General features: G+C 34.8%; 1 protein-coding gene across 1 annotated transcript in view; it reads right to left on the bottom strand.

The window, feature by feature from the left end:
* Positions 1 to 5,318: 5,318 nt before the first annotated feature.
* Positions 5,319 to 24,856, bottom strand: part of LOC121411452 — a 44,994-nt gene continuing 25,456 nt past the window's right edge. The window contains exons 12-31 of the mRNA XM_041604199.1: positions 23,829 to 23,951; positions 23,158 to 23,280; positions 22,733 to 22,855; positions 22,094 to 22,216; positions 21,016 to 21,282; positions 18,720 to 18,848; positions 17,782 to 18,036; positions 17,061 to 17,170; positions 16,160 to 16,382; positions 13,391 to 13,504; positions 12,825 to 12,946; positions 12,164 to 12,310; positions 11,308 to 11,496; positions 10,409 to 10,786; positions 9,744 to 9,896; positions 9,099 to 9,223; positions 8,234 to 8,517; positions 7,921 to 7,987; positions 7,173 to 7,372; positions 5,319 to 6,693 (exon numbers count right to left, since the gene is read on the bottom strand). Of these exons, the coding sequence (XP_041460133.1) occupies positions 6,323 to 6,693; positions 7,173 to 7,372; positions 7,921 to 7,987; positions 8,234 to 8,517; positions 9,099 to 9,223; positions 9,744 to 9,896; positions 10,409 to 10,786; positions 11,308 to 11,496; positions 12,164 to 12,310; positions 12,825 to 12,946; positions 13,391 to 13,504; positions 16,160 to 16,382; positions 17,061 to 17,170; positions 17,782 to 18,036; positions 18,720 to 18,848; positions 21,016 to 21,282; positions 22,094 to 22,216; positions 22,733 to 22,855; positions 23,158 to 23,280; positions 23,829 to 23,951 (3,626 nt within the window). The 3' untranslated portion in view covers positions 5,319 to 6,322. The remainder of the gene's footprint in view (positions 6,694 to 7,172; positions 7,373 to 7,920; positions 7,988 to 8,233; positions 8,518 to 9,098; positions 9,224 to 9,743; positions 9,897 to 10,408; positions 10,787 to 11,307; positions 11,497 to 12,163; positions 12,311 to 12,824; positions 12,947 to 13,390; positions 13,505 to 16,159; positions 16,383 to 17,060; positions 17,171 to 17,781; positions 18,037 to 18,719; positions 18,849 to 21,015; positions 21,283 to 22,093; positions 22,217 to 22,732; positions 22,856 to 23,157; positions 23,281 to 23,828; positions 23,952 to 24,856) is intronic.

Below are 24,856 nucleotides of genomic sequence, written 5' to 3'. Positions count from 1 at the left end.
CAATAATTTGGCATTTTCAGAAGCCATTAATATATATAGGACAATCAAAGTTAGATTACCAGGGGTCTGTTGGAGAAAGAGTTAGCGTTTAAACGCAAGTCAAAAAATCAATTGCAAGTCCCAAATGCGCGCTGTTGATTGGTTGAAAATCAAGTTACGCATGATTTTTAGAGTTGCAGTTGATTGCAATTCTTTCTGCAACGGACCCCAGCTCACTTACCATGTGCACGATGCTGTGCAACGTGATGTGAATTCCCGTACACCTTAAAATTTACAGCGTCGTTTTAAAGTGTTACCTCCATAGAATGTGTTGTATTCTTCTTGGATCCTTTTTCCTATTTGGCAACCGTACAAACTTGGTTTTCTCCGTGGTCTAGTCAGTCTAATCACGCCTCTGAATCGCAATAAACAGTCATTTTACAGCTATTCTTAATTTCACCTACCCCACGAGCTCTTAATTCGAATTTCCCGCCATATTGCTTGACGTACACATTACGCGTCTGGCCTGACTGGTTGCATAATAGGCCTTCGCACGTTGGGGGAAAGGAGCCATGTTGATACGTTAACAATAGAATCAATGAAGTGGTTGAATGATCTAACTTAAAAGCCCGGATAGTTTTGTTTTTGTTTTTTCGCTCATTTATACACCTCTGCCCTTGTAGGTTTTGATTTTTTTTATTTTTTTTTATATAAGTCAACATAAGATCACCTTGTCCCCCCCCCTCCGGAAAATATGCCGGAGCAGCCCTTGAAAGTGTGAAGAAGGGAGGAATGTACTTCATTCAATACATGTATAGGGATGCAATTTGAAAAAAAAATCCTCGATTCGCAGCAATGTAAGATGTCATCGGAAGTACAGTAAATTCCACAAAGTCATTGATTATGCAGTGAAATAATGTTTCGTGGAGGACATTTCACTATAAATATGTTCGTGTGGGAAGGTGCGAATGTAAAATGTTCTTTGTCAAAGCAATTTAACTATCAAGAAAATGCTTAGTTCTTCTCAAAATGGGCAATTTCACTACATAACAATGTTAGTTCTTAATTTTCATTCCCACCACAAAATGTTGCCGTGTACAGTGACAACCACCCCCCCCCCCCCTCCTCCACTGGACCAATCCAAAATTGGTTTATGGGTATTTTCACATATTGTTAGAAAAAGTTGCTATACATAGTCAATGTAGTAGCGTGATCCGATGCTAAATTTTGGCGTCATATATTATGTGCTCCCGTCAAAACAAGTTCCAAATCTTTAATGGCTGTTTACACTGTTGTATATTTTCTCTTTTTTTTAAGATTTTCATTTTTTTTCAATTTTAATTTTCTCGAATGCAACTTGACTTTCTAGATGAGTATTCTGTCTGCTAGTAACGATCGTAATACTTCGAATAAGAGACAAGTTTTATGATACACATATCTTTTGTTACATATTTCTATTTATTTTCAATAAATTAATTTTCTATTCGGCTATGATACAGAGTATCTCGATAAAAACGTCATTGGAAATTACAAAACAATTACATACAGATACAATTACAATTTATTTCTATTTGAATTTGACAAACTGATTTAACATGTTGATAGGATGTATTATTAAAAAAAAAGTTGTAGAAAAAGCAGGGAACTCAATTTTAGTATTAAAGTGGATATCTCAATTAAAAGCACAAACAAACCACAATGCTTAAAATTCTACTAAATTTATTAATACTTTATAAAAAGAGATTGTGAAAATTTGATATTTTATTTCATTTCACAAAAAACCCTCATATTCACTTCGTGGGGCTATGCCAATGGAAAAGCCAATGATGTTATTTACTATTTCTTTCTTACTTAAATATAAATGTTATCAATAATTCTTTTAAATTTGTTTTACTTTGATTTATCAAGTATTACTTGAATAAATCATGATAAGTTAGTTTAATGACAATGTCACTATGTTAAAATCAAACCATATTTTATGTTATGATAAAATATTCCATTCTAATAGGATGAATTTTCGATTCCAATTTGATATTAGGTTAAAATATTTCCAAGCTTCTAACACGATTGTCTTTATGAGTGACATTTTAAAGTTAAAGATCAACAATATAATATTTCTGTATACATTTTGTAATGCTGTAAAAGGAAAAAAAGTTGAACACTACTTTTTACTTTGTGTACTTTAAGTAGAAATATTTGGAGTAAGGTAGATAAGCGAATACCTTATCGTATGTTTACTCTCAAGTCTACTCTGCATAAAATAATTTTGTGTTATAAAGAAAAGCGAAATAGTGATTTGAATTGTATTCGTTCCAGAGTAAAAGTGCAATATCATTCTCGATACTGAACAAGATTTTGCCTGATTTTTACGAAAATACAGAAGGTAATAGAGACTTAGTAAGTATTCAGATGAATGCTACATTTATGAGATAAAGAAGAAAAGAAAAGACTTTACATTTAAATGGAGCATGTTCAAGCATTTATAAATATTTGAACGATGTTATTTACTTGAAACTTTTGATATTTGTTAAAATAAAATTGCCCAAAGTGTAAAATTATTGAAATATTGTTTAAATAGTTTTGCATAATATAATATAACAAATAGTGAGCTATCACTTAATTTCCATAATTTTTGCACATCAATATTGTTAAATGCATAGTTACTTTTTTTAAATAAATGAAACTTGAAAAGGCTGTAACTGTTTACTTTAAAACAAATTTTTGGTGATATTTCCAGTTTCATGTTTATCTGGTTTTCTCTACAATTCAATTTGTTTCTACTTCACCCGAGGTATGAGCACCTCTCCTGAATACTGAAATCAGCGTAAACTGGTAAATGAGCTAAAAATAATACGTGGCTACGGAATGAAAATAATCATTTTAATAAATGGATCAAAATTCATTGAGCAAAGAGTTTAATTTTTCATCAAAATTTGATAACAAATAGCGAAGTTTTTGCATTTTGAAGTTCAGCAATATTTTGTGAAAAAGTGATATGCACACCGTCATGATTATGTAATAAGTTGGCTGATGATGTCACATCCCTAATTTCCTTTTTTCTTATTTTATTACATAAAATCATAATTATTTCATATGTTCATACATGTCTTTATGGAAATGTCTCCCTTTAAACAAAACAAATTGCCGCAGTGATTACCTTACACAATCAGTCAATAGTCAATTCGTTTTTTTTCAAACTTGGAGGACAAATTTGAATAATAAAACATAATTTCATATAAGAAGTTACTAAAGAATAAGATGGGAAATGACATCATCAGCTTGCTCGTTGAATATTCATGAGACATGCATAGAACCGTTTCACCGATATATTGCAAAACTTTACAATGTCATAACTTTGTTATTCCTTGTCCGATTTTGATGAAATTTTCATTGTCTTGTTTGTCCGATTTTACTTTATCTCTTTATCTGTTAAAATCAAACTATTTTCAGCCTCCAGTACCCCTCTAATAAATAATTTGATTTCAATCATTAAACACTTAAATACTAATACTACGAGGAAGAGTACCAGCTACATCCTCAAATAATAAAGGTCATGTGATTAACATTCTCAAAAATATCCATTATTGAAAATATATTCAGTTTAAATAATGACAATACTCCTAATAATTTCAATCAATTTAGTTATCATTTGCTATTCAAAACTATTTCATAGAGATAAATCTGAAAAAATAATGCTTTTATGATACAGATTTGAGATGTCATTATATGATGTAGTTGATATATCAATAAAACAATGATTGTAAGCACCGAACTCGGGCGAAGTCTACAGTGCGTATCAAAAAAAAGTTTACACTTCGAAAAAGCCCTGGGAATTTAAAAATATACAACATGTGGGCAATTTTTGCACATATAATCTTGGGTTTGGGTCTCATCTGTCCAATGAAAGTAAAAGTTTTGTCAGAATGTTACACTTGAGTGAGCACTGCATTTCTGTAAAGCTCGCAGAAATCTGTTTGCGCAGATATGCTCGTTTTCATGCTGTGTCAAGGGGAAAGGGCAAAATCAAACTTACCTTACGAAAGATTTATCATACATTTCCCTTGCACTTTCAGTCAATTGAAATAAAACGGATACATTCCCGCATTTTGTAACAATTATTTTCACCCATAGTGAAATTTCAACTCTTATTAAACACAACCTTTACCCTATTTGTGCCAGCTGGATCTGAGGACATAACTGAATCTGAAGAAAAGTTTATATCAGATATCTCCAGCATTTTTTTACTAAGTTTTTATCATTGAAAGTGGGTTTACATTTCATTTCTCATTTAATACTTGTTTCTCCAGACTTTTCTCAAGTTTAGCAATGATAAACATAATGAAAATCAAGTTTAAGCCATTCCATGTAAATCACACCTCAGTGTAAAGCAAATATCGTCACGATGGGCTCGGTGTGTGGGGGAGTGGGGTGGGGCGAAATGCACTCTTCGAAGTGTTTTGGGCAAGGAAACAAGTCTAACAAAGAAGAAGATATCTTCAAATCAATTTTACTAGCTAAATTCCATGTTTTCTTCATGATTAAGGTCTACTTTTATTCGCATAACTATTTCAATGTTCTGCGCAAATCATTTTTCACTAACTTTTCAAAAGTAAGTGGTGCTCACTCAAGCGGAAATATTTTTTGACAGTTATATCGTTATTTGCTTTAATGGACCTGTACCAATGTTAAAATGTGGAAAAATCTTCAGGATATTACAAATGCATAATTTTACAGGATTTTTTCAAAGTGTAAACTTTTTTTTTGATACGCACTGTATAATGCTGAGAAATGGAATCATTTAAATTGTTTCAATGAGAAATTCATCAGTTGAAAACAAAAATATAAACTTTAAAGTTAGCCACTAAAATTCTAGTGAACTAGAATATTCAAATCTAAGTTTTCATTTCCTATCTACGTATGTTTATTTCAAATCTGTGTAGTTCTAGGATATCAACACAGACTGTGTTGGTATCCTAGAACTTAGCAACAAGATACCCATGCTAATATTCTTATGAATGTAGATTAATTGAGAATCCACTCTATGCAACATTGCTTATCTGCCTCGCAAGTTTGAAATCGCCAGGAACAGATTTCGATCATGAATACCCTTAAAATATTGTAGAATTGTTCTGCCAACACAAATGTCCATTATAGCTTTTAATCAAGCGAAAATTTTACATGAATGAGTAGGGCAGTAAAGACACGGTTTTCATTTTTTTTTTCTCTCGGGTATAGACTTGGTTCTGGGGAGCATTTCATCAATATTTTCATCCGACAAGTTGTCAGATCTGACATCTTTCCATGATTTTGATTGGCTGAGAGGCACTGTTCCTATGGTAACTGTCGGATAAAACGTCCGACAAGTCCTTTCATGAAACGCCCCCCTGAACACAATGTGCTTTCATCTTGAAACTATTCTATTTCGTGTTATAGCGGGGTTTTTTTCTTTCCTAGTCTTTAGTCTGTAGTAGGAGATCATAAAAAGGAGGAATAAAAATTAGGCACTACTATAACTAATGTTGACACTTGGATGATTTCAAATCCTTTTTAAACCTTTTAGTGTTGGTGTTGGACCGATTTTTACATCAACTCAATAACAAAACGCAACTGGTGGTGGGAAAATCCGAGTTGTTGAGCTATTATCAAATAAATGTGTGTAACTCAAATCTGGTTTGCGCTTTCAACACAAAAACCAACATCAGCATTGAACTTAAAATTACCTTGCTAGCATTTTCACCCAATCTTTCAGGAGTTTTAAGATTGTTTTAAATTATACCAATAGGTAAATAATTTCATACAGCTGGAAGGTAAAATGATTCACAAGAAACCAATATCGATTGAGATAAGTTTATGAAAAACGATAGATAATTGTAACCTACTCACTGCCCTTGTGTGATTTCGAAAGAGCTCAGGTAATTAATATACGTCTTATTTTGCAAACAAACATAAGGAAAGAAATTAAATTATTTATTTTAAGAGAGAACGGAAAAGAACACAACTTTATGCTAAAATCAGATTTTTTCTAATGATTGAATTTTGTTAAGTAGATATGCCAATTTCGATGCATTTTGTTGAAATATCTCTCCTACACAATATGCACAATAATTGCTTCATTTTTTGGATACAGCCTTAAATGGTAAATACATTTTTGCATGAATATTGAGCTTTGTAAAATATACCATCCATTTGAATGATCAAATAGTCAAATGATAACGAACATTCATTTCTTGATTGTCAGATTTGTTAATAATCCCGTGTAATGCATTAAAAAGCCATTTTGTCATCCTAAAGCACATTCTTAAAATACTGCGCATTTCTCGCTCGACTGCGTATTATATCGAGGTTAGATCCTATCATTGTACATCCGACTGCCTAGATTTTCCGTCGTCGACGTCGGTACCGAGTTCGGATTGAACTTGGAGACGGTATTCAAGCCCTTCTTGGAGGGTTGGTTGTTTGGTTTCCACGTCGTGGTCGTCCGCGTGTTCACAGTCGACGAGAACCGCGACGTCGAAGAATCGAGCGAGACCCGCAGGGACTCGGGCAGACAGCAGCTGAATTGGGCTCGCCACTGACGTCGAACCTGAGGTTGACGCACGCAGTAGAGCATGAAAATGAAATAACCCTGCAGGGAGTTGAGCACGGTGAAGATTCCCTGGACGACCACGCTGGTTGCTTGGATCAACGAAAGATAGCCCACCGACCATGTTAGTCCTGTGTGACAGAATAAAAAAAGAGGAGATTGCATAAGTATGATTGTTTTTACCCCAATAAGGAAACATTGAATACTCCATGCCAACCGGTTCTAAGTTAAAGCGAATTACAAAAGCTTTGTACATGATTGTACTCTCAAGTACGTAATGCATTTAAGAAGTCAAGCTCAAAAGACAAAATCCTATGTCATAGGAGACAAAATAAAGTGCATCACTTCTCAACAATACAGGAAGATTAAAGACGATAAAGGTATTTTCATAACGGATTTATGAGGTTATGGACTTGTTCAACAGCCCCCCTGATTTCATGGCTCTTAATTATCAAGGTATTTAAATGAATGCACCGGGTAGGAAAACAAATGATATTCATACGTTTTAAAAAAAATATGTTTCATATAAATAATGATTTAGACGGTTTCTAAAAAAATCGAGTTCATGAGAATGATGATTGAGAAGGTTTCTAAATTGCCCTTCACCTACCCATGAGGAGGAGGATGCTTATGGCGTTTTGGAATCGTCGTATTCGTTGACGTCGCTCTGCCTTCTCGTTCTGTTGTTTACCCCTGACTGTCTTGGTGAGTCGTTTCATGACCAGCGCGAAGACGACGATGTTGAAGAGGAGAATGAGACCGATCGGTATCAAAAGACCGCCAACCTGGGGCCAGAGACTCACAAAACAACTGTGAAAAGAAGATGGTGCAGAAATGAAAGTTTGGTGGAAACTGTTTGCTATGTACAGCAAATGTAAATAGGCTTATATTGCAGCAAGCACACGCATTGTGATAAATTATTACCATAAAATGATTCTGATTTCCTATAAAAATTTACCCACAATCCGCATTAACATCAATATTATCATCACTAACAGTGCAACACAGTTAAGAAAATTACCTGCAACCATGCAGCATCGTCACCACAACCACCACCAATACTACAACCATCAACACGACCACCACCATCAACACGACCACCATCACCGACATAACCATCATCACTGAAGCCATCAACACCAACTCCATCATCACTACCACTGGCCACCACAACTACCATCACTACCATCTTTTTCATCTTCATCATCATAACTGTTGTTCCCATTGTCATTATAATCATCATCATCATCATCATCATTATCATCATCATAATTATCATCATCATCGTCGTCGTCATCATCGTCGTTGTCGTCATCGTCGTCATCATCAACATCATCATCTACTCATAGAGAACTTACAAGTCTGTCTGTGCATATGTATCCCTTGTTACCCCTGCTGTAATAAACACCACCACGGCAGGTAGACCTGAAAAAAACAACAACAGTATAATGAGCATCCATATCATAATGCTGGATCATGTCAATCAGAAATTTGATGGAAACAAAAAATTCACCTGCAAAGTTATCTACCTCCCATGGGCTAACTTTGAAAGAGGCAAGTTGGACTTTTTACACAAGGTAAAGTTCATTTATGTGTCATCACATTGCTGATGCCCCCCATTCAACATTTCGAAAAAAATAAAGGGGGGGGGGGGTAGATCCGTCTACTTACCCCAAGCACAAAACGATGCCTTGAGGATGAAATTCGAAACGTAACTATCCACGACCCTCACGAACATGAGGTACATGTTGAATCCCTCGACGCACATCCAGGCCAGCGAAGAGAGTGTGAAGAAGTGTAATAACCCTGCCACGATGCTACAAGGAATGACACCGACTTCGACCACGCCTCGTTCGGCGTCGAGAGCGATCATGGTCAGGAACGTGACATACAGACCGAGCAAGGAGAAACAGAGACACAGTAGGATCTGGTTGGGATTCTTCATGCGGAATTTTCTAAGATAATAATTTTGAACATGATAGAAAAAAAACAGAACGTCAAGATCCATTTGCATTTATAGAAAGTCAGCAACAGAACATAAAAAAAGTAGATGAGCTTGTAAAATTTACCCCTATTTTGGAGACTAATATTATTAATGAATATTAATTATTAAGTATATGAATAGTAATAAAACAGGGCATGCTTTTGATGTGGTGGGCTCTCATCAGAACAACACCAAAACAAAAACGAAATTACTCTTGGTTGAAACTTTAGAAGAGTGCGATGAAATAAAAGATATCAGCATGTTTTGCCTTCCTGGTCTTTCGATGTTTTTCTTGAATTTATCAAAGGTATGGAGTTGAATAAAGAAAGGAATGAAAGGCATTTATGAAATGGGGATGTAGAACCTAATCAAAATAATTGGCTGAAATGTATCACAAAACCAGGCACATACTATAACTACTGTCCTAACAGGCAAAATTTTGCTTATGACTAATGTCTACTTCTATTGACCGGTAATGTGCCGCGTGTGTATACTTCTAAATAATGCCCTCGATGATGTAAATTATTTTATATGAGAATCAAATCAACAGACCTATTACTCAGGTACGTTATAATGGTGATCACGAGTCCGAAAACAGACATAGAGCAGCCAACATAGCTGAGAATCTCCAATATGAAATCCTCTCTGTCAGACAATGTAGACCCACCGTAGATATCCTGACAGATTGAAAGAAAAAAAATAGGCATACAGAAATAGTGAGAGCATGGAAAGTGCGTAAGAATAGTAGCAATGGGGAAAGAATTTAATTGTCAAGAATATTGTCAATACCCTCCTATACATCAGACTTATATTTTATGCAGTAGTCATTATCTATAATCTATCATGTTTTTTTATCAGAATTTTATGCATCAATAACATTCTGAGCAAGAATATAATCAAAGAATATATTAAACAAAAAGTAAAAAAATCAAAAGAAACAAACCAACAATCACCAAACATGTAAACAATAAATCAGGCAAAAACAAAACATCCTATATATTGATGTTACTTTCAATAACAAAACAAATCTTCCTTGTAGAGTTCATACATCCTAACACAAATAGATTTTAGAAAAGGTATGAATGCATCATAAAGTATAATGCTCTGTTCCTGTACTAAGATCATCGGGCTAGCTACTAAATACCTCTTAATGACATGTACATTTTACCAGTTAAATATAATTACCATCATACTTACCATGAGGACCGCAAAGTTAGTAAGATGGTCGCATTGGCATACTGGTCTAGAATCAGTGCTTGTATTGCTCAGACGGCAGCCTTCTGTTGACCAATCACCGGTCCCGTTATTCGCTTCAAAATCCCAGAACACACAGGTTGCATTGGTAGCGTTCTAGTATCATAAATGAGAAGCAAAATAGTCTGGGATTGGTCAAAATACAGCATATTCATTGATCTCTCTTCAACTTATGGCACAAAATATCAAAGGACATCCTTCTAGAATTTTCTGACAAGCTATACTTGTTTATACTGGGTATAAGGATATAAATATTTGAATTATGTTATTTAAAGACACACTTTACTAAGAAATTCTCTCAGCTGAGTAAAGTTAATGTAATATCCATTTTCAAACTCCAAATCCTCTGGACTTTCCTGACAAGTGATGTGTTTATGTATGTTTGATTGATTGAATTATGCTTCTACGTGTAGGTTATAATATTAAATAAGAATATGGAAAATACTTGTAGTGTTATTTTCAAAAAATCATTTATTGATTTCATTATAAGAAAAATGATATCAAATTAAGAAAACGATAATCATACATAACAATTCTTGAAAAGAAAAGCCTGATAATTATCCTTATACAATTGGCGGAAGTAAACTGAACTAAAAAAACTCCCTTACCGGGTTGAGCGGTTTGAACGAGACGACAACCGGTTGAGTTAAACCGTTAATGACTGATCCGCCAACAGTTGCCGAGATAACCGGTGAGTTCGCAGTCCTATATGGACCCGTACTATTCTCATTCACAGCGAGACTCGGCGATTGGAACAACGCAGGATCAGCGAATGTGGTAAACGAACACCTTACATTGTCACCCGCAGAGATGACGTCACCTATTTCGGGTGGGAGATCGAGGAGCGCATCGGGCTCGTCATCGACATCGGTTTCTTCTCCGACGAGAAGTTTGAAGTCGTCTGCGGCTATTTTGTCAGATCCCCCGCTGACAGTAAGGGAAGCGGATAGGCCAGATCGAAGTGTTTCAGGAGACAGTTCAACCACCTTTTGAGATCAAATATGAAAATTATTAAATTATGAAATACAAGAAAATTTTTCTTTCTTGTAAAACAACTCAACATCTTATTGTTAAAATACTTTTTTTAAGGAAAGAGATAGGTAAAATTTATACAGGGCAGAGGAACATTTTATCAACACTTGTCGTCTGACATGTTGTTAGATCGGACAACTTTCCTAGAATTTGATTGGCTGAGAATCACTGTTACTATGGTTACTGTCGTATTTTACGTGACTTGATGGCATAAAACATCCGGCAGATCCTTTCATGGAACTCTCCTCAGAAATCAAGCATTAAGAAACTACGAATTTTCTCTCGTGAGTTGAAAAGATTTTTTTTTACTTGCATCATGATTTGCTTTACACTTTCAAATCATCACTTTATTCAATATTCAAAATCAAACAAAAGGAAAATAGGTGAATATACAATAAAAAGGGAAATACGCCAGGTCATGAACTAATAAATTACATATTTCATTCATAAATGTGTACAATATTATTACGATTACCTCAACAGCTAAATTTTCTTCGACTCTCCTGTATGTACCATTTGAAGCGGAGATATCTACAATGAAGAGCTGTTCCTCTAGGGAGGCGACAGCACGACTGGTCGCTCCGCTCTCAGTCTGGGCACCGGCAAGCTCGTCTGGTGAAGCGCTCAAAATATTCTGCACTGTTTCTATCACAAAACCACATACCTGTTGAAATATAGGACGATGGAAAGAAACGATAAGAAATGAAAATGAGCAAATTTATTGGAAAAGAAACGCATCTTTAATTTGTAATAATAACTGAATTGCATACAAAATTTCACATATATCACAAATCAATGATATAAAATTTAAAGGTACATTATGACCATATAAAACAAAGAGTTGGAAAAATTATATTAGGGATGTTGAAAGTTTGAATGGCTATATCCATCAGCATTTCAAAAATAGCTCTCATAATTGGCAAATAAAGTCTGATCTGCTATTTCTAAAATGTGGTATAGCGTCAAGCAATTCTCAAGATGGGTATTTGTCACTGAAAAAATTGAACTTATTCAGTTATGCAACAGGAGCATATTAGACCACAGATTAGAAGGAATGTATTTCTTTTCGTCTTGAAATTCCATCCTCTATTGTTTCACATTCCTTTGCGTTGTTTAAATGAATATTCACATGGAGATGTACCACAACAAACAATCTGCAGCCAATTACCATAGACAGAACCAATTTATTTTTATAACGAATACAAATAACACGGATCTCTCAAAAACAGTTTTTATGCACTGAAAAGACCACCCAGTCTATATAGAGAAAACGGAAATAAATGAATAAAAAGATAACTAAAGAAACACCAGGCATGTTTGGGAACACTTACCGCAGGTTCTGGTGATCTTGCTTCAGCAATGTCTTCAAGCAACCTTGATACAGAAGCGACACCATCAGACGTCAATGACTCGCTGCTTGACGTCAGCTCAGAGGTAGATTCGGCGATGTCGGCAACGTTATCGATCGTTACTGGAGTCTAAAATTGAAATCACCATAGTAAATTAAATCATATCATGAATAACTCTTTGTGAATAACGGTTTGAAAGTCAAGGACATTGTGGAGTGTTCAAGGTCATCTACCAATTTTTACACTGCTATTCGCAGGCGGCAGTTTCTTGAGGTTTTGGTCGCGGAGGGGGGGAAGATACCACTTTTTTCAATAGACTACATGTATTGTACAAGTTTTTAAATTGAGCATTAGAATAATGTATGAAGTAACTGATATTGTCAGATTTTTGAACCACTGGATAGCACCTAAGTAATTAAATCTTTAGTGTAAATGTGCTTAAAACAATTACTAGAAAAAAAGAAGATAAATTGACATATTCGTCATAAAAAACAATCTTCATTCTGTCAGTATACATCACAAAAGCGTTGGAAGTTGAAGCAAGCAAGTTAATAATTATTTTATGTATAATTAAATGTCAACTGAAAAGTATAACTACATACTACCGCCGAAATAATATAAAAGACGTTTGTGAGAAATCTACCTCTTCTAGTAGAATAAGTTGTTCGTCGGCTGTCAAGTTTCTTCCACAGTTATCCACAGGATCCCAGTAGCTCGGTGATAATCCATCTCCTACACAAAGAGCCTTACCAATCGGTTGGCCATCTAGACATATAATCAAACCAAACAAGAGATCATCCAATCACCGATTCCTTGTCATTCCAAAATGGAGTTTGGCCATATCAATTCAAGGCAGAACAAACAGGGAATAATTATATCGAATCACATCTTTTTAAACGAAATCCTCCTTGATGATCTACTATGAGTCCGAAGTAGTGTAGGAACAAGCTTAAAGTTTGGGGTGGGTAATTATGCTTCTATCAATATGGAGAATATCAGGTTTTACTTCATGGCTATCATCTTTGAAATTTGAGACAGGGTTAAAAGGAAGTGTGCTTAATGAAAAAATATTCATGTTATATTCATCGCTAAATGCAGACACTGATGGAAGCAGGTAACTTAAAAGAATCTGCTACTATACCGGATACGAGAGATTTACTGAGTTTGTATAAAAAGAAAGGAAATAAGGAATGATAGTCTTGTACATACGATTTAATTTATATGAAGGACACAATCCAGTGGAGAGAGCTTCGGAGTCAACGGGACCCGTGGTAAAGTTGACAGCACCATATGGAGACATCCAGGTGAGAAAAGGACACGTTACTAGAAATATAAATAAAAGAGAACAATTCACCATCTCGGGACAATAAGGATGTATATGCGATATAAAACAAATCATAATCGCATTCTCATGGTTGTAGACCATCAATCAAACCACTTATATCAAACAGTTAATATCAATGAAATAATTTTGTCATCCTATAAGTTGTTGACTGTTCGTAAAATCAATTTGTGAATATGTTGGTTATTGCACTTTCATAATCATTTGGCACCGTATTGATTGTTAACTATAGTATGAAATCATATTAAACACTTATTATTTGTTGAATATCAATGAAATAATTTTGTCACTCTATAATCTGTTGACTGATCGAAAAATCATTTCGTCACCGTATTGTTTGTTTTTGAAATCATTTTGTTACACTATTGTTTGTGATTGAAATCATTTTGTCACCCTATTGGGTGCCCTTTTATAAAAATTACTTCGTCATCCTATTGGTTTTCTTTTCATGAAATCATTTCGTCACCCTATTGGTTATCTTTGAAATAATTTCGCCACCCTATAGGTTGCCTTTTCATGAAATAATTTCGCCACCCCAGGTTATCTTTGAAATCATTTCGTCACCCCATTGATTTTCTTTTCATGAAATCATTTCTTTACCCTATAGATTGTCTTTTCATGAAATTATTTCGTCACCCTATTGGTTGTCTTTTCATGAAATAATTTTCGTCACCTTATTGGTTGTCATTTCATTAAATCATTTCGTCACCCTATTGGTTGTCATTTCATGAAATTATTATGTCACTGTATTAGTTATATTTCAAATATTTCGTCACCCTGTTTGTTGATGTCTTTTCATGAAATAATTTCGTCACTTAATTGATTGACTTTGAAATCATTTCGTCATCCTGTTGGTTGTCTTTTCATGAAATCATTTCGTCACCCAATAGGTTGTCATTTCCTTAAATCATTTCGTCACCCTATTGGTTGTCATTTCATGAAATCCTTTCGTCACCCTATTGGTTGTTATTTCATGAAATCATTTCGTCACCCTATTGGTTGTCATTTCATGAAATCCTTTCGTCACCCTATTGGTTGTCATTTCATGAAATCACTTCGTCACCCACGCTATTGGTTGTCATTTCATGAAATTATTTCGTCACCCTATTGGTTGTCATTTCATGAAATAATTTCGTCACCCTATTGGTTGTCATTTCATGAAATCATTTCGTCACCCTATTGGTTGTCATTTCATGAAATCATTTCGTCACCCTATTGGTTGTCATTTCATGAAATCCTTTCGTCACCCTATTGGTTGTTATTTCATGAAATCCTTTCGTCACCCTATTGGTTGTCATTTCATGAAATCATTTCGTCGCCCTATTGGTTGTTATTTCATGAAATCATTTCGTCACCCTATTGGTTGTCATTTCATGAAATCATTTCGTCACCCTATTGGTTTTCTTTTCATGAAATCATTTCGTCACCCTATTGGTTATCTTTGAAATAACTTCGCCACCCTATAGGTTGCCTTTTCATGAAATAATTTCGCCACCCCAGGTTGTCTTTGAAATCATTTCGTCACCCCAATGATTTTATTTTCATGAAATCATTTCGTTACCCTATAGATTGACTTTTCATGAAATAATTTTGCCAACCTATTGGTTGTCTTTTCATGAAATAATTTCATCACCTTATTGGTTGTCATTTCATTAAATCATTGCTTCACCCTATTGGTTGTCATTTCATGAAATCATTTCGTCACCCTATTGGTTGTCATTTCATGAAATCATTTCGTCACCCTATTGGTTGTCATTTCATGAAATCATTTCGTCACCCTATTGGTTGTCATTTCATTAAATCATTTCGTCAACCTTTTGGTTGTCTTTCATGAAATCATTTCGTCAACCTATTTCATGAAATCATTTCGTCTCCATGTTGGTTGTCATTTCATGAAATCATTTCTTCACCTTACTGGTTGTCTTTTCATGAAATCATTTCGTCACCCAATAGGTTGTCATTTACTTAAATCATTTCGTCACCCTATTGGTTGTCATTTCATGAAATCCTTTCGTCACCCTATTGGTTGTTATTTCATGAAATCATTTCGTCACCCTATTGGTTGTCATTTCATGAAATCCTTTCGTCACCCTATTGGTTGTCATTTCATGAAATCACTTCGTCACCCTATTGGTTGTCATTTCATGAAATTATTTCGTCTCCCTGTTGGTTGTCATTTCATGAAATCATTTCTTCACCCTATTGGTTGTCTTTTCATGAAATCATTTCGTCACCCAATTGGTTGTCATTTCATGAAATCATTTCGTCACCCTGTTGGTTGTCTTTTCATGAAATCATTTCGTCACCTAATTGGTTGTCAGTTCATAAAATCATTTCGTCACCCTTTGCTTGTCTTTTCATGAAATCATTTCGTCACCCTGTCTGTTGCTGTCTATTCATGAAATCATTTCATTACCCTACTGGCTGTTTTTCAGGAAATCATTTCATAAATATCTTAATTGTTGATGGTTCTGTTGGTCTTTGACAATCTGTTTCTTTCCTTTCTCATCAATGTCATGTATTTTCATACAATAATTTTATATTTGTAAATAATCTTCTCTGTGCATCAACCGTTTTCACACGGTAAGGTCTTGTTTTGGTGGATTTTAAGTGGTACCAACTGTGGGATTACCAACCTGTACTCATCACGGACACTGAGCTTGGATCCATGAACCCATCTGAACTCTCGGCTTGTGATAGCAATGCTGTCTCTACCAATGACAGCTGCCCGACCTCATCGCTCGTTCCGTTTGTCACAAATATGACGATCTCGGCGATGACACTACCGGAAGTTAATGCATTAACCTTTGCCTCTGGTGGTGAAGAAAATCCGGCAGTGTTCTGAAGACCTATATTCACCTAGATAGGAAAAAAGTATCATCTATCAACACACTCGTACAGATTTATTCATTACTTTAGATTCTCCCTCTCTCTAATGTACGATGTGTACGTTTTACAATATATTTATTCATTCCTATAATGGCCTATATTTATATCTTATGATGCCAATACATATTGCAAGTTCGCATGCCAAAATCAATTTCTTTTTGCAAATGAATGGTTTATTCTGCTTTATTTTTTGTTATTTACACCAGTCAATATTTGCAATGCATTGTCATCTGAATGGAAAGTTCTAGATTCAACTATATTGGTGAATTCTTTTTTTTTCTTTCTTTCATAGAAAGATTTTATTCAGAGATCAAACACGAAAGCATTTCAATTTACAAAGAATCATGAAGCGAACATGTTTACAACAACTGTACATGTGTACTATTATCTAATGATATGACAGAATTATGATGTTTTTGACTGAGAACCCTTTCAATTTCACAATAGCGTTCCAATACGCTCTTAAAAGAGCTAAAACACAACCGATTACCCTTACAACGTGTCGAAAAAATGAAATATTTAGCATAAAGAATATAACGGTTTACAGTAGAGTAATGAGCGTCAGGGCAACCAAACAAAACTAAATTCTTATTATTGGTGAATTCTAACATCGGAAATGGTGCGTTAAAATCAGATATCTATACTCACAAAATTCTGAATTGTTGCTGCCGTTTCGACGAAAAGATCAGAGTTAGGATCTGCCAAGGTATCTTCATATGTAAGGTCAAATGAAGCGGTAACTATGTAATTTGTTACCCCTGCAAAAAAAAAATCAAATGGTGATTTAAAAGATAGTGATGTTGATTAAAAACTAAATCTCAGATATTTGGTGAGGGATCGTTCAAAATGTACGCTTGCCAGTGATATCGATGGTCTCTTGAAATTAAATTAGAACGTAATATGTGATGGAACATGAGCAGGCTTGATAGAGCTAGTCCATATGACCTGGATACTACAATGAAAAATGAAACACCTGTGAATCGTTGATTTTTTTTACTAGAACCAGTGATAATAATTCTGTGTAAATAATGGTAGAGAAAGCTTGTTTCGGTTTTCAAAAAGTTAATTGATGACAAAAGTAATTCTTTGAGTACATACAACACTAGTCAATTTTATGATTTTATAACATTTGCTCATGCGACAATTGCTCCTCCGGAAAATCCAAACACTAAGCTAAAACTAAGCCAAAAGATTCTTGTATGGTATATCTTCAGAGAAATTACAAGAGGAGCAAATGTCACAGGAGCAAATGTTAAACAATTCTATATATACATGGATCCGGTATCGAATACATTTTTAGATAGTTATTTAAAGTAATACAAAAATACTTTTTCATTCATGACCTGATTATTTTCTAGATTCACTATACCTGTCATTGTTACCAAGGCTGCATCTGTCTCCAATTCCTCCCCATTTTCTCCGTAACCGATGCAGGAGTAGTAACCTTGGTCCCGGGGAAGGGCAGGGGAGATGACAAGTGGCGACCGGTCAGTACTGTCTAAGAGGAGTTGCTCGGACTTTTTCCACGTGAAGCTCTCAGCGTTCTGGAAGGCACACGATAGGCTGATGCTATTGCCGTATTCAATCTCCTGGGATGATGGGTGCTCTATCACCTCTATGGGTTCTTGAATAAAGGAAAACGGAAAAAAGATGAATTCAAACTTTGATTGGATCATTGTCATGAAATGAAGATTAGTAGATTTTGGTAGATATTGAGCGATGTGGTCTGGTGGTTCTAATCGCCTTTGAAACAGAGGGTCATGGGTTCGAATCCAAGACATGGCGTCATTCAGCAAGATATTGATCTAAGTTGTACTTGCACTCAACCAAGGTGAAGTTAATTGGTACCACGCAGAGTTATTACTTTATTGAATGCACCAAGCGCCTTTAAGGAGCAGGAGCTAAGGCCATGAAGCGCCGTTGACTAGGAAACTAGATTAAACGTCGCCTCACAATTGATATATATACTGCAAAGATGCAATAGTGAAAAACACATAAAAAAAGAAAGGAGAGCAAAGGAGAAAGCAAAATAGAAATATTGTGAAGATACAGAAAAGGTGAGAGATTTAGAGCAGGGGAGGAGAAAACGGGGAAGAAGAAAACGAGAGAAACAGAGGGAAAGAGGGAGTTGAAAACGAGAGAACAATAAAAAATGAGAAAAGGATTAAAACAAAAACTTTTAAACTTTTAAATCGATGCGTTGGCGAATATACTTCACCACATGACAAGGAAAGAGTTTACATAAAAATAAGAAGGACGAAACGCAGTATGAGTTGACATTCTTAGTCTAATGTTGTAAGTACTAACCATTTTGAACCACCTCCGTATTGCAATTAATTCCAGTGAAGTCCGATGGGCATTCACACTGATATGAATTGTCTCCTGAAGTACAAACCCCTCCGTTCTGGCAAGGCGATGAGAGGCAAGAATCAACAGCTATTGAAGAAGAAAAGAAGGAAAGGGATTTTTAGAATGATAATTAAATGCCCTGCCTGTTCTGTTACTCAGATATGTCCTGGGCGTTCCTTTCTCCTATGTTTGTATGTCTTTTATTCCTTTGTTTGAATGATTTGAATGTTAATAAAGTGATGACTTACTACTAACGAATGTCTTTATTTCACCTATCTAAGATTGATTAATGGGTGATATATTTTAATAATCATATCTACTGTAGGTTTAACCTTAGACTAAACAAAAACAAGAACAAGAAACATTAACTTAGTACAAATTTCTATGGAATGCTAGGTCTCATATTACCTTCTTCCGTATTAATGGCAAAGATAATGTACCCCCAAATTTGTCAAAAATTCTTTGTATACCCATTATATCATAGTCTTCCCATTTCATAACACTATTTTTTAAAAACTGTTTGCTGCAGCTGCACGATAGAAATATTTTTACTTGGTGAAAGAATTAACAACTGGCACTCCATGAAGAGGTGGTCTAAGTAAACCTAAAGCTAACTAAACCATTGCTATGAGAATGCCGACAGTGATGTTTAATTCATATTTACTAAGCTATTCAAATATTTGTGAATATCCTATTTGCAAATCAAGTTTAATCAATGTAACCAGCCACCTCAAAACCAACAATAAGTCGCAAGGGTTTTCTGCAAATGCTCCCAGGATACTTTCGCTTTCAAAAAGTTAAAAATAACACTGTAAAAAGATTTATTATTATTCTTCTTCATACTGTTAAAATTTGGTTTAAAGTTTAATAAAAATGGAAATACATGTTCTTAACACCATTTTCCTGGGGGTATTTCATAAAGTTGTTCGTAAGCTAAGAACGACTTTAAGAACGACTGGTGATCCTTTCTTGTGGTAAATGGTATATTGACTTGGAGATGGTTTTGCGCGTAAGAAGGGTTCACCAGTCGTTCTTCAAGTCGCTCTTAACTTACGAACAGCTTTATGAAACGGCCCCCTGGACTGCTTGCACATCGAGTGAACTACAAACTACAAACCTCGTTATCTCCTTATTTTTTAAGCTCTCGCTATGTTTCGCTAAATTTCTTCTACATTTGAGCAAGTACTCGTGTGGTTTATTGCTGATCAAATTTCAGCTCATTAATAGTCTCATAAGCTCATTAATGATTTCAAAAATCACTTTGGGATGATTTTATTGTTAGTTTCAGGATGACAGTTGACAATTTAGACAAGCTAATTTGTTTATCGAGACAAGCACATTTGTCAAGAACAACCTTTATCAAAGAACTGCTGCATTCGTATGAAATTTGAAGTGGTGAAAAAATGGTTGATGTGTTTGCATCCGGGAGTACTGACGTCATTTCAATGAACATAATAATCATATTAGTGTATGGTAAACAATAATGATTCCAAATTCAAGTTTTATTAAAGAGAATAAAAGAAATATTGCATTGACACACGGGATAAGGAAGGAGCCATAACAAAACACTTATAAAACACACAATAGTAGACACATCACAAACACATAAGTCTAATACAGTTTAACTACAGCTGCATTAATCAAAGCATTAAGCGTACGTAATCTATATATATACCATACCATAATAAACATAATATATGCTTGCATAATGTCAAATCATATCATAATAAATATCGTTCATGATTCATGTTAACATACCCCGTGTAATACTTTCATCTGATTGCAAAATGTGGAAAATGGGAATTAAAGGTATAATGAGTTTAATATGTTCAATATTATTTAAAAACAAATATATGATAATAAAATCCTTTGTTCATTATACCAAAATAACCTTTGGCCTTGGACTTTGGAAGGATGTTCGGTTGTTCGGTGATACACCATTACCCTTATATCCAAGTTTCATGAACTAGGTCCATATACTTTTTGACATATCACAACCTTAATCTTGGTAAAGATTTCCATGTTGACGCCGTCAGAAAACCGGCGCCTATAGTCTCGTTCTGCTATGCATGCTAGACAAAAATTACAAATAGACAAAATATAAGTCATACCAAATTGGCATCAGAATAAATGAGAATTAGACTAAGTGGAAATATGAACACATGTAGTGTAGACCAAATGGCAATCAGAGCAAATTGAAAGTAGACAGAATTATTGCTATTATTGCTGAACCATTTTCAACTCTAATCCTCACCTTCGCATGATATGCCATCTCCGGCGTACCCGTCGCCGCACACGCACTCGTAGCTCCCAACCGTGTTTACACAGACAGCATTGACATCGCAATCCGTGATCGACGAGCTGCATTCATCGACATCACCACACACGACCGAGCCGTCAACGCCGGTCGACACCGTGACGGTCTCGTAACCAGAACGACATTGACATGTATAGCTGTCGATCTCGTTGATGCACTCAGCAACGCTGGGGCATGGAGTGAGGGTTTCGCAGATATCAAAAGCTACAATGAAAATTGTTATAAAAAAAAAGGAAAATGATACTAATATATATATATAATAAACATAATCTAAGTTATCATGTCGATGAAATTAACTCATCAAAATTTCTAGCACAACAAGCGATATTCTATGATCATGACAACTTACTATTGGTTATTGTAGACTTAACGTAATATCTATCCTGTTTTAGTTATTTTGTTTTTGCTAAATTGAATTGCAGATTTAATACAGTAATTCCAAGACTGAAATAAACATTTTTCCTGGGGGATAAAAGTTAGCGGGACTATCAATTTTACAGAGGCTGAAGCTTTTGGTGGAGCTGATTCTATCCTTTTGGTGTTTTTCTCTTTATTTTTTCTCTTATATTTTGTGTCCCGTATACGACCAGTACTTTATACTGTTTTTAATATTCAAATGTAGAGGATACGTAATCGAGTAAAGTTAAACAGTCTTTGTCATTGTTTCTTTGCTGGTACTATTTGAGGATCACCATCAATCAAGAAATTATTCTTCTATTTCAATTCAAAAAGATTTTTAATGAAGTCAAAATGTCCGTTACGAAACAACATGGAATCGACCAACAGGGTTATTTCATGTTTCAGTTCCGAGAAGTCTATCGTGGCCAAAAGAGCTGATAGTAAAAAATGTTCAAACAACCTATTCTATTATGATTGAACAAATAAAATCGAAAAATTTAAAGAATAAAAATCAAATTGTTTACTGAATACATTCCAAATCGGTAAATTACTTTTAATTTTGTTTTTAATTGAATAAAGGGAGATTAATTTTCTTATTGAGGAGAGAGTGACATACCTCCACAAGAAGTTCCATTGCCAGAATATCCTGGAAGACATTCGCATATGAATGATCCATCTGTGTTTATACATTCTGCATTCTCATCACAATCATCCTCACCTGATGAACATTCATCAATATCTGAAATACAAAAATATCAAAACAAAAAAGGATAAAATAAAAGAAAAAGACACTTATCATTATCATATCAGAGGTGATATATATTTAGAGTATTGAGGTAAATTTTGCAAAGCTGAAGTTTAGATCGAAAAGTTTCCGATGTACAAGAGATTTGTTTGAAAGTTCAAATTCAGTTTTCTTTCATTTAAAAAAGAAAAGAAAGTGGAGTCATTACATCGTTAACATATACTTTAGTTGTAAATATGAAAACAGGTGAAATAATCTAATAGTCATAGTTGATTCCTTTTGTGTTGTAAACAATTCGAAGTATACGGACAGACCCTCTGTGAACTTTGCGACAGCATTATTATGGGGAAGAGTTTTGGTGAGTCTTTCTATAAAAGGACATGTTTGATGTTCTATCCGACAACACCTCTTTCGTCCTACAGTTACCATAGTAATGGTCAGACACCTGTGCTCTCGGGATAACGTTTATCTTCGGATAATATTGATTATATTATTTCATGATTGACCTACCTTCACATTGTATTCCATCTCCTGAGAACCCTGGTAAACATTCGCAGATGAATGAACCATCGGTGTTAAAACACTCTGCATTATCATCGCAATCATGCTCGTCTGAAATGCACTCATTATCATCTGAAATTGACGAGAAAAACCAAGCAACAATGAATATTTTCAAATCTTATATTTATATGTAAGTTTATTTCCTTTCCTCCGTCAATTTTCTTTTCCCTCTCTCTAATCCTCCATCTCTCTCTCTCCCTCTTCCCTCTTCTCTCTCTTTTGTATATCCCCTTCCCTGTTATCCTTTCAGTTTACCTCCTGTCTGTATAATATATGTCTGTTGAACGGTCGATCAGCCAAAAGACTGATATTTAGATCTATTTAATCAATTAAATTATGTAATGATTCCGAAAAATCTCACAAAGCTCACATACCGTCGCACGTTGTCCCATCGCCTGTGAATCCTGTTAGGCATTCACAGACGAACGAGCCGTCTGTGTTTGTACACTCGGCATTCTCATCACAAATATCTTGAACTAAACTGCATTCGTCAATATCTGGAAAAGAATAAAAAAGAATACGTGTGAAAACTTAAGTTAAATTAAATAGAATGTGAGGAGTTCTGAGACATCCATCCAACCTGCAATTCTTAAGTAAGCGTCTACTTTTTTATATCTTCCTTATTTTTCATACCCACTTTGTGCTTGTAAGTACATTTTCTGCAAGTGCAATCAAGTTTAAACATGTATATGATCTTCACCTGCAATTTAAAAGTATATACAATAAATTCAAAAAAGGAAAGAAAAGATACGTAAAAACTTCCTCATTTACACACCCAATTTGACATTGATTTTCACGTTTAAGTACATGAATACTGCCGTGCAAGATGGGGGGGGGGGGTCACTGTACAAGCCCCTTTCCCCAGTTCCACTGCTCCTGCATTTATCCTCAGCATCTTAATGAAGAAGCATTAGCTAGAAGAAGGATTCTCCTATCTACTACCACTACTATGTAACAATAATAATCATGCAATATCCTTGGCTGATGGTATTCATAATGTCATAAACCAACAATCATATTTCTCAAATGACCCTAAGACACACACCATCGCATGTATTCCCATCGCCTGAGAATCCTGTTACACACTGACAGACGAACGAACCATCGGTGTTTGTACATTCTGCATTCTCATCACAGTTAGAATCACCCGAAGTACATTCGTTGATATCTAGAGAGAACCACAAATCAAATTACAATCATAATGTTAATCGTAATGGTAATAATAACAATACATGTAAATGATAATTTGTAATAATGATAATAAAAATAGCAGAAATGATTAATGATCATAATAATCATCAGTAATAAGAAGAAATTATGATAATATACTACAACTACCGCTTCTTACCACTCCTACTGCTGCTGCTACTACTACTACTACTACTACTACTACTATATTACTACTACTACTACTACTTCTACTACTACTACTACTACTACTACTACTACTACTACTACTATATTATTATTACTACTACTACTACTACTACTACTAATAATAATAATAATGGGTCAATTTCCTGCAAAAATCGCAATACGCGGCTTAACCCACAACCATGTGACTGAAAGACGAGCATCGGAACCACTAGACCACGGCGCCTTTACATTCATTGCTAATAAGAAAAGATTTTTTTTCCTGATTTATCCGCATAATGCGGTGTTTTTAATAAATACAACCCTCGTCCCTATTATGTCCAATAATCCACCCCTCATTAGCTTTAAAAACACTTTTAACTAAAAAAAATGCTTTAATTTGTCATGTCTTTATTGATTATCCCTCTAAAACTCAAAGTGATCTGCTGATAAACAAATAAGAATGACAGACAGGACAGGTGTTGGCAAAACAAAAATGAAAGGTTTATTATCCTGTTCTGCTGACAATGGTTGAAAACTTGTCATGCTATCGTAATTTGAAAAAACAAAACAAAATAATTACTTACCTACAATAAATATGAGAGTTCAGACCATAATACAAAATTTACCTGTACAAGTGTCTCCATTTCCTGTATAACCATCTCGACACTGACATTCAAACGACCCATCAGAGTCGACGCAGTCTGCATTGATGTCGCA

This window comes from Lytechinus variegatus, chromosome 3 (assembly GCF_018143015.1).
Source record: "Lytechinus variegatus isolate NC3 chromosome 3, Lvar_3.0, whole genome shotgun sequence".
Classification (NCBI taxonomy): Eukaryota; Metazoa; Echinodermata; class Echinoidea; order Temnopleuroida; family Toxopneustidae; genus Lytechinus; species Lytechinus variegatus.
Note: the sequence above shows the minus strand (reverse complement) of the source record. Positions and strands in the feature narration are given on the sequence as shown.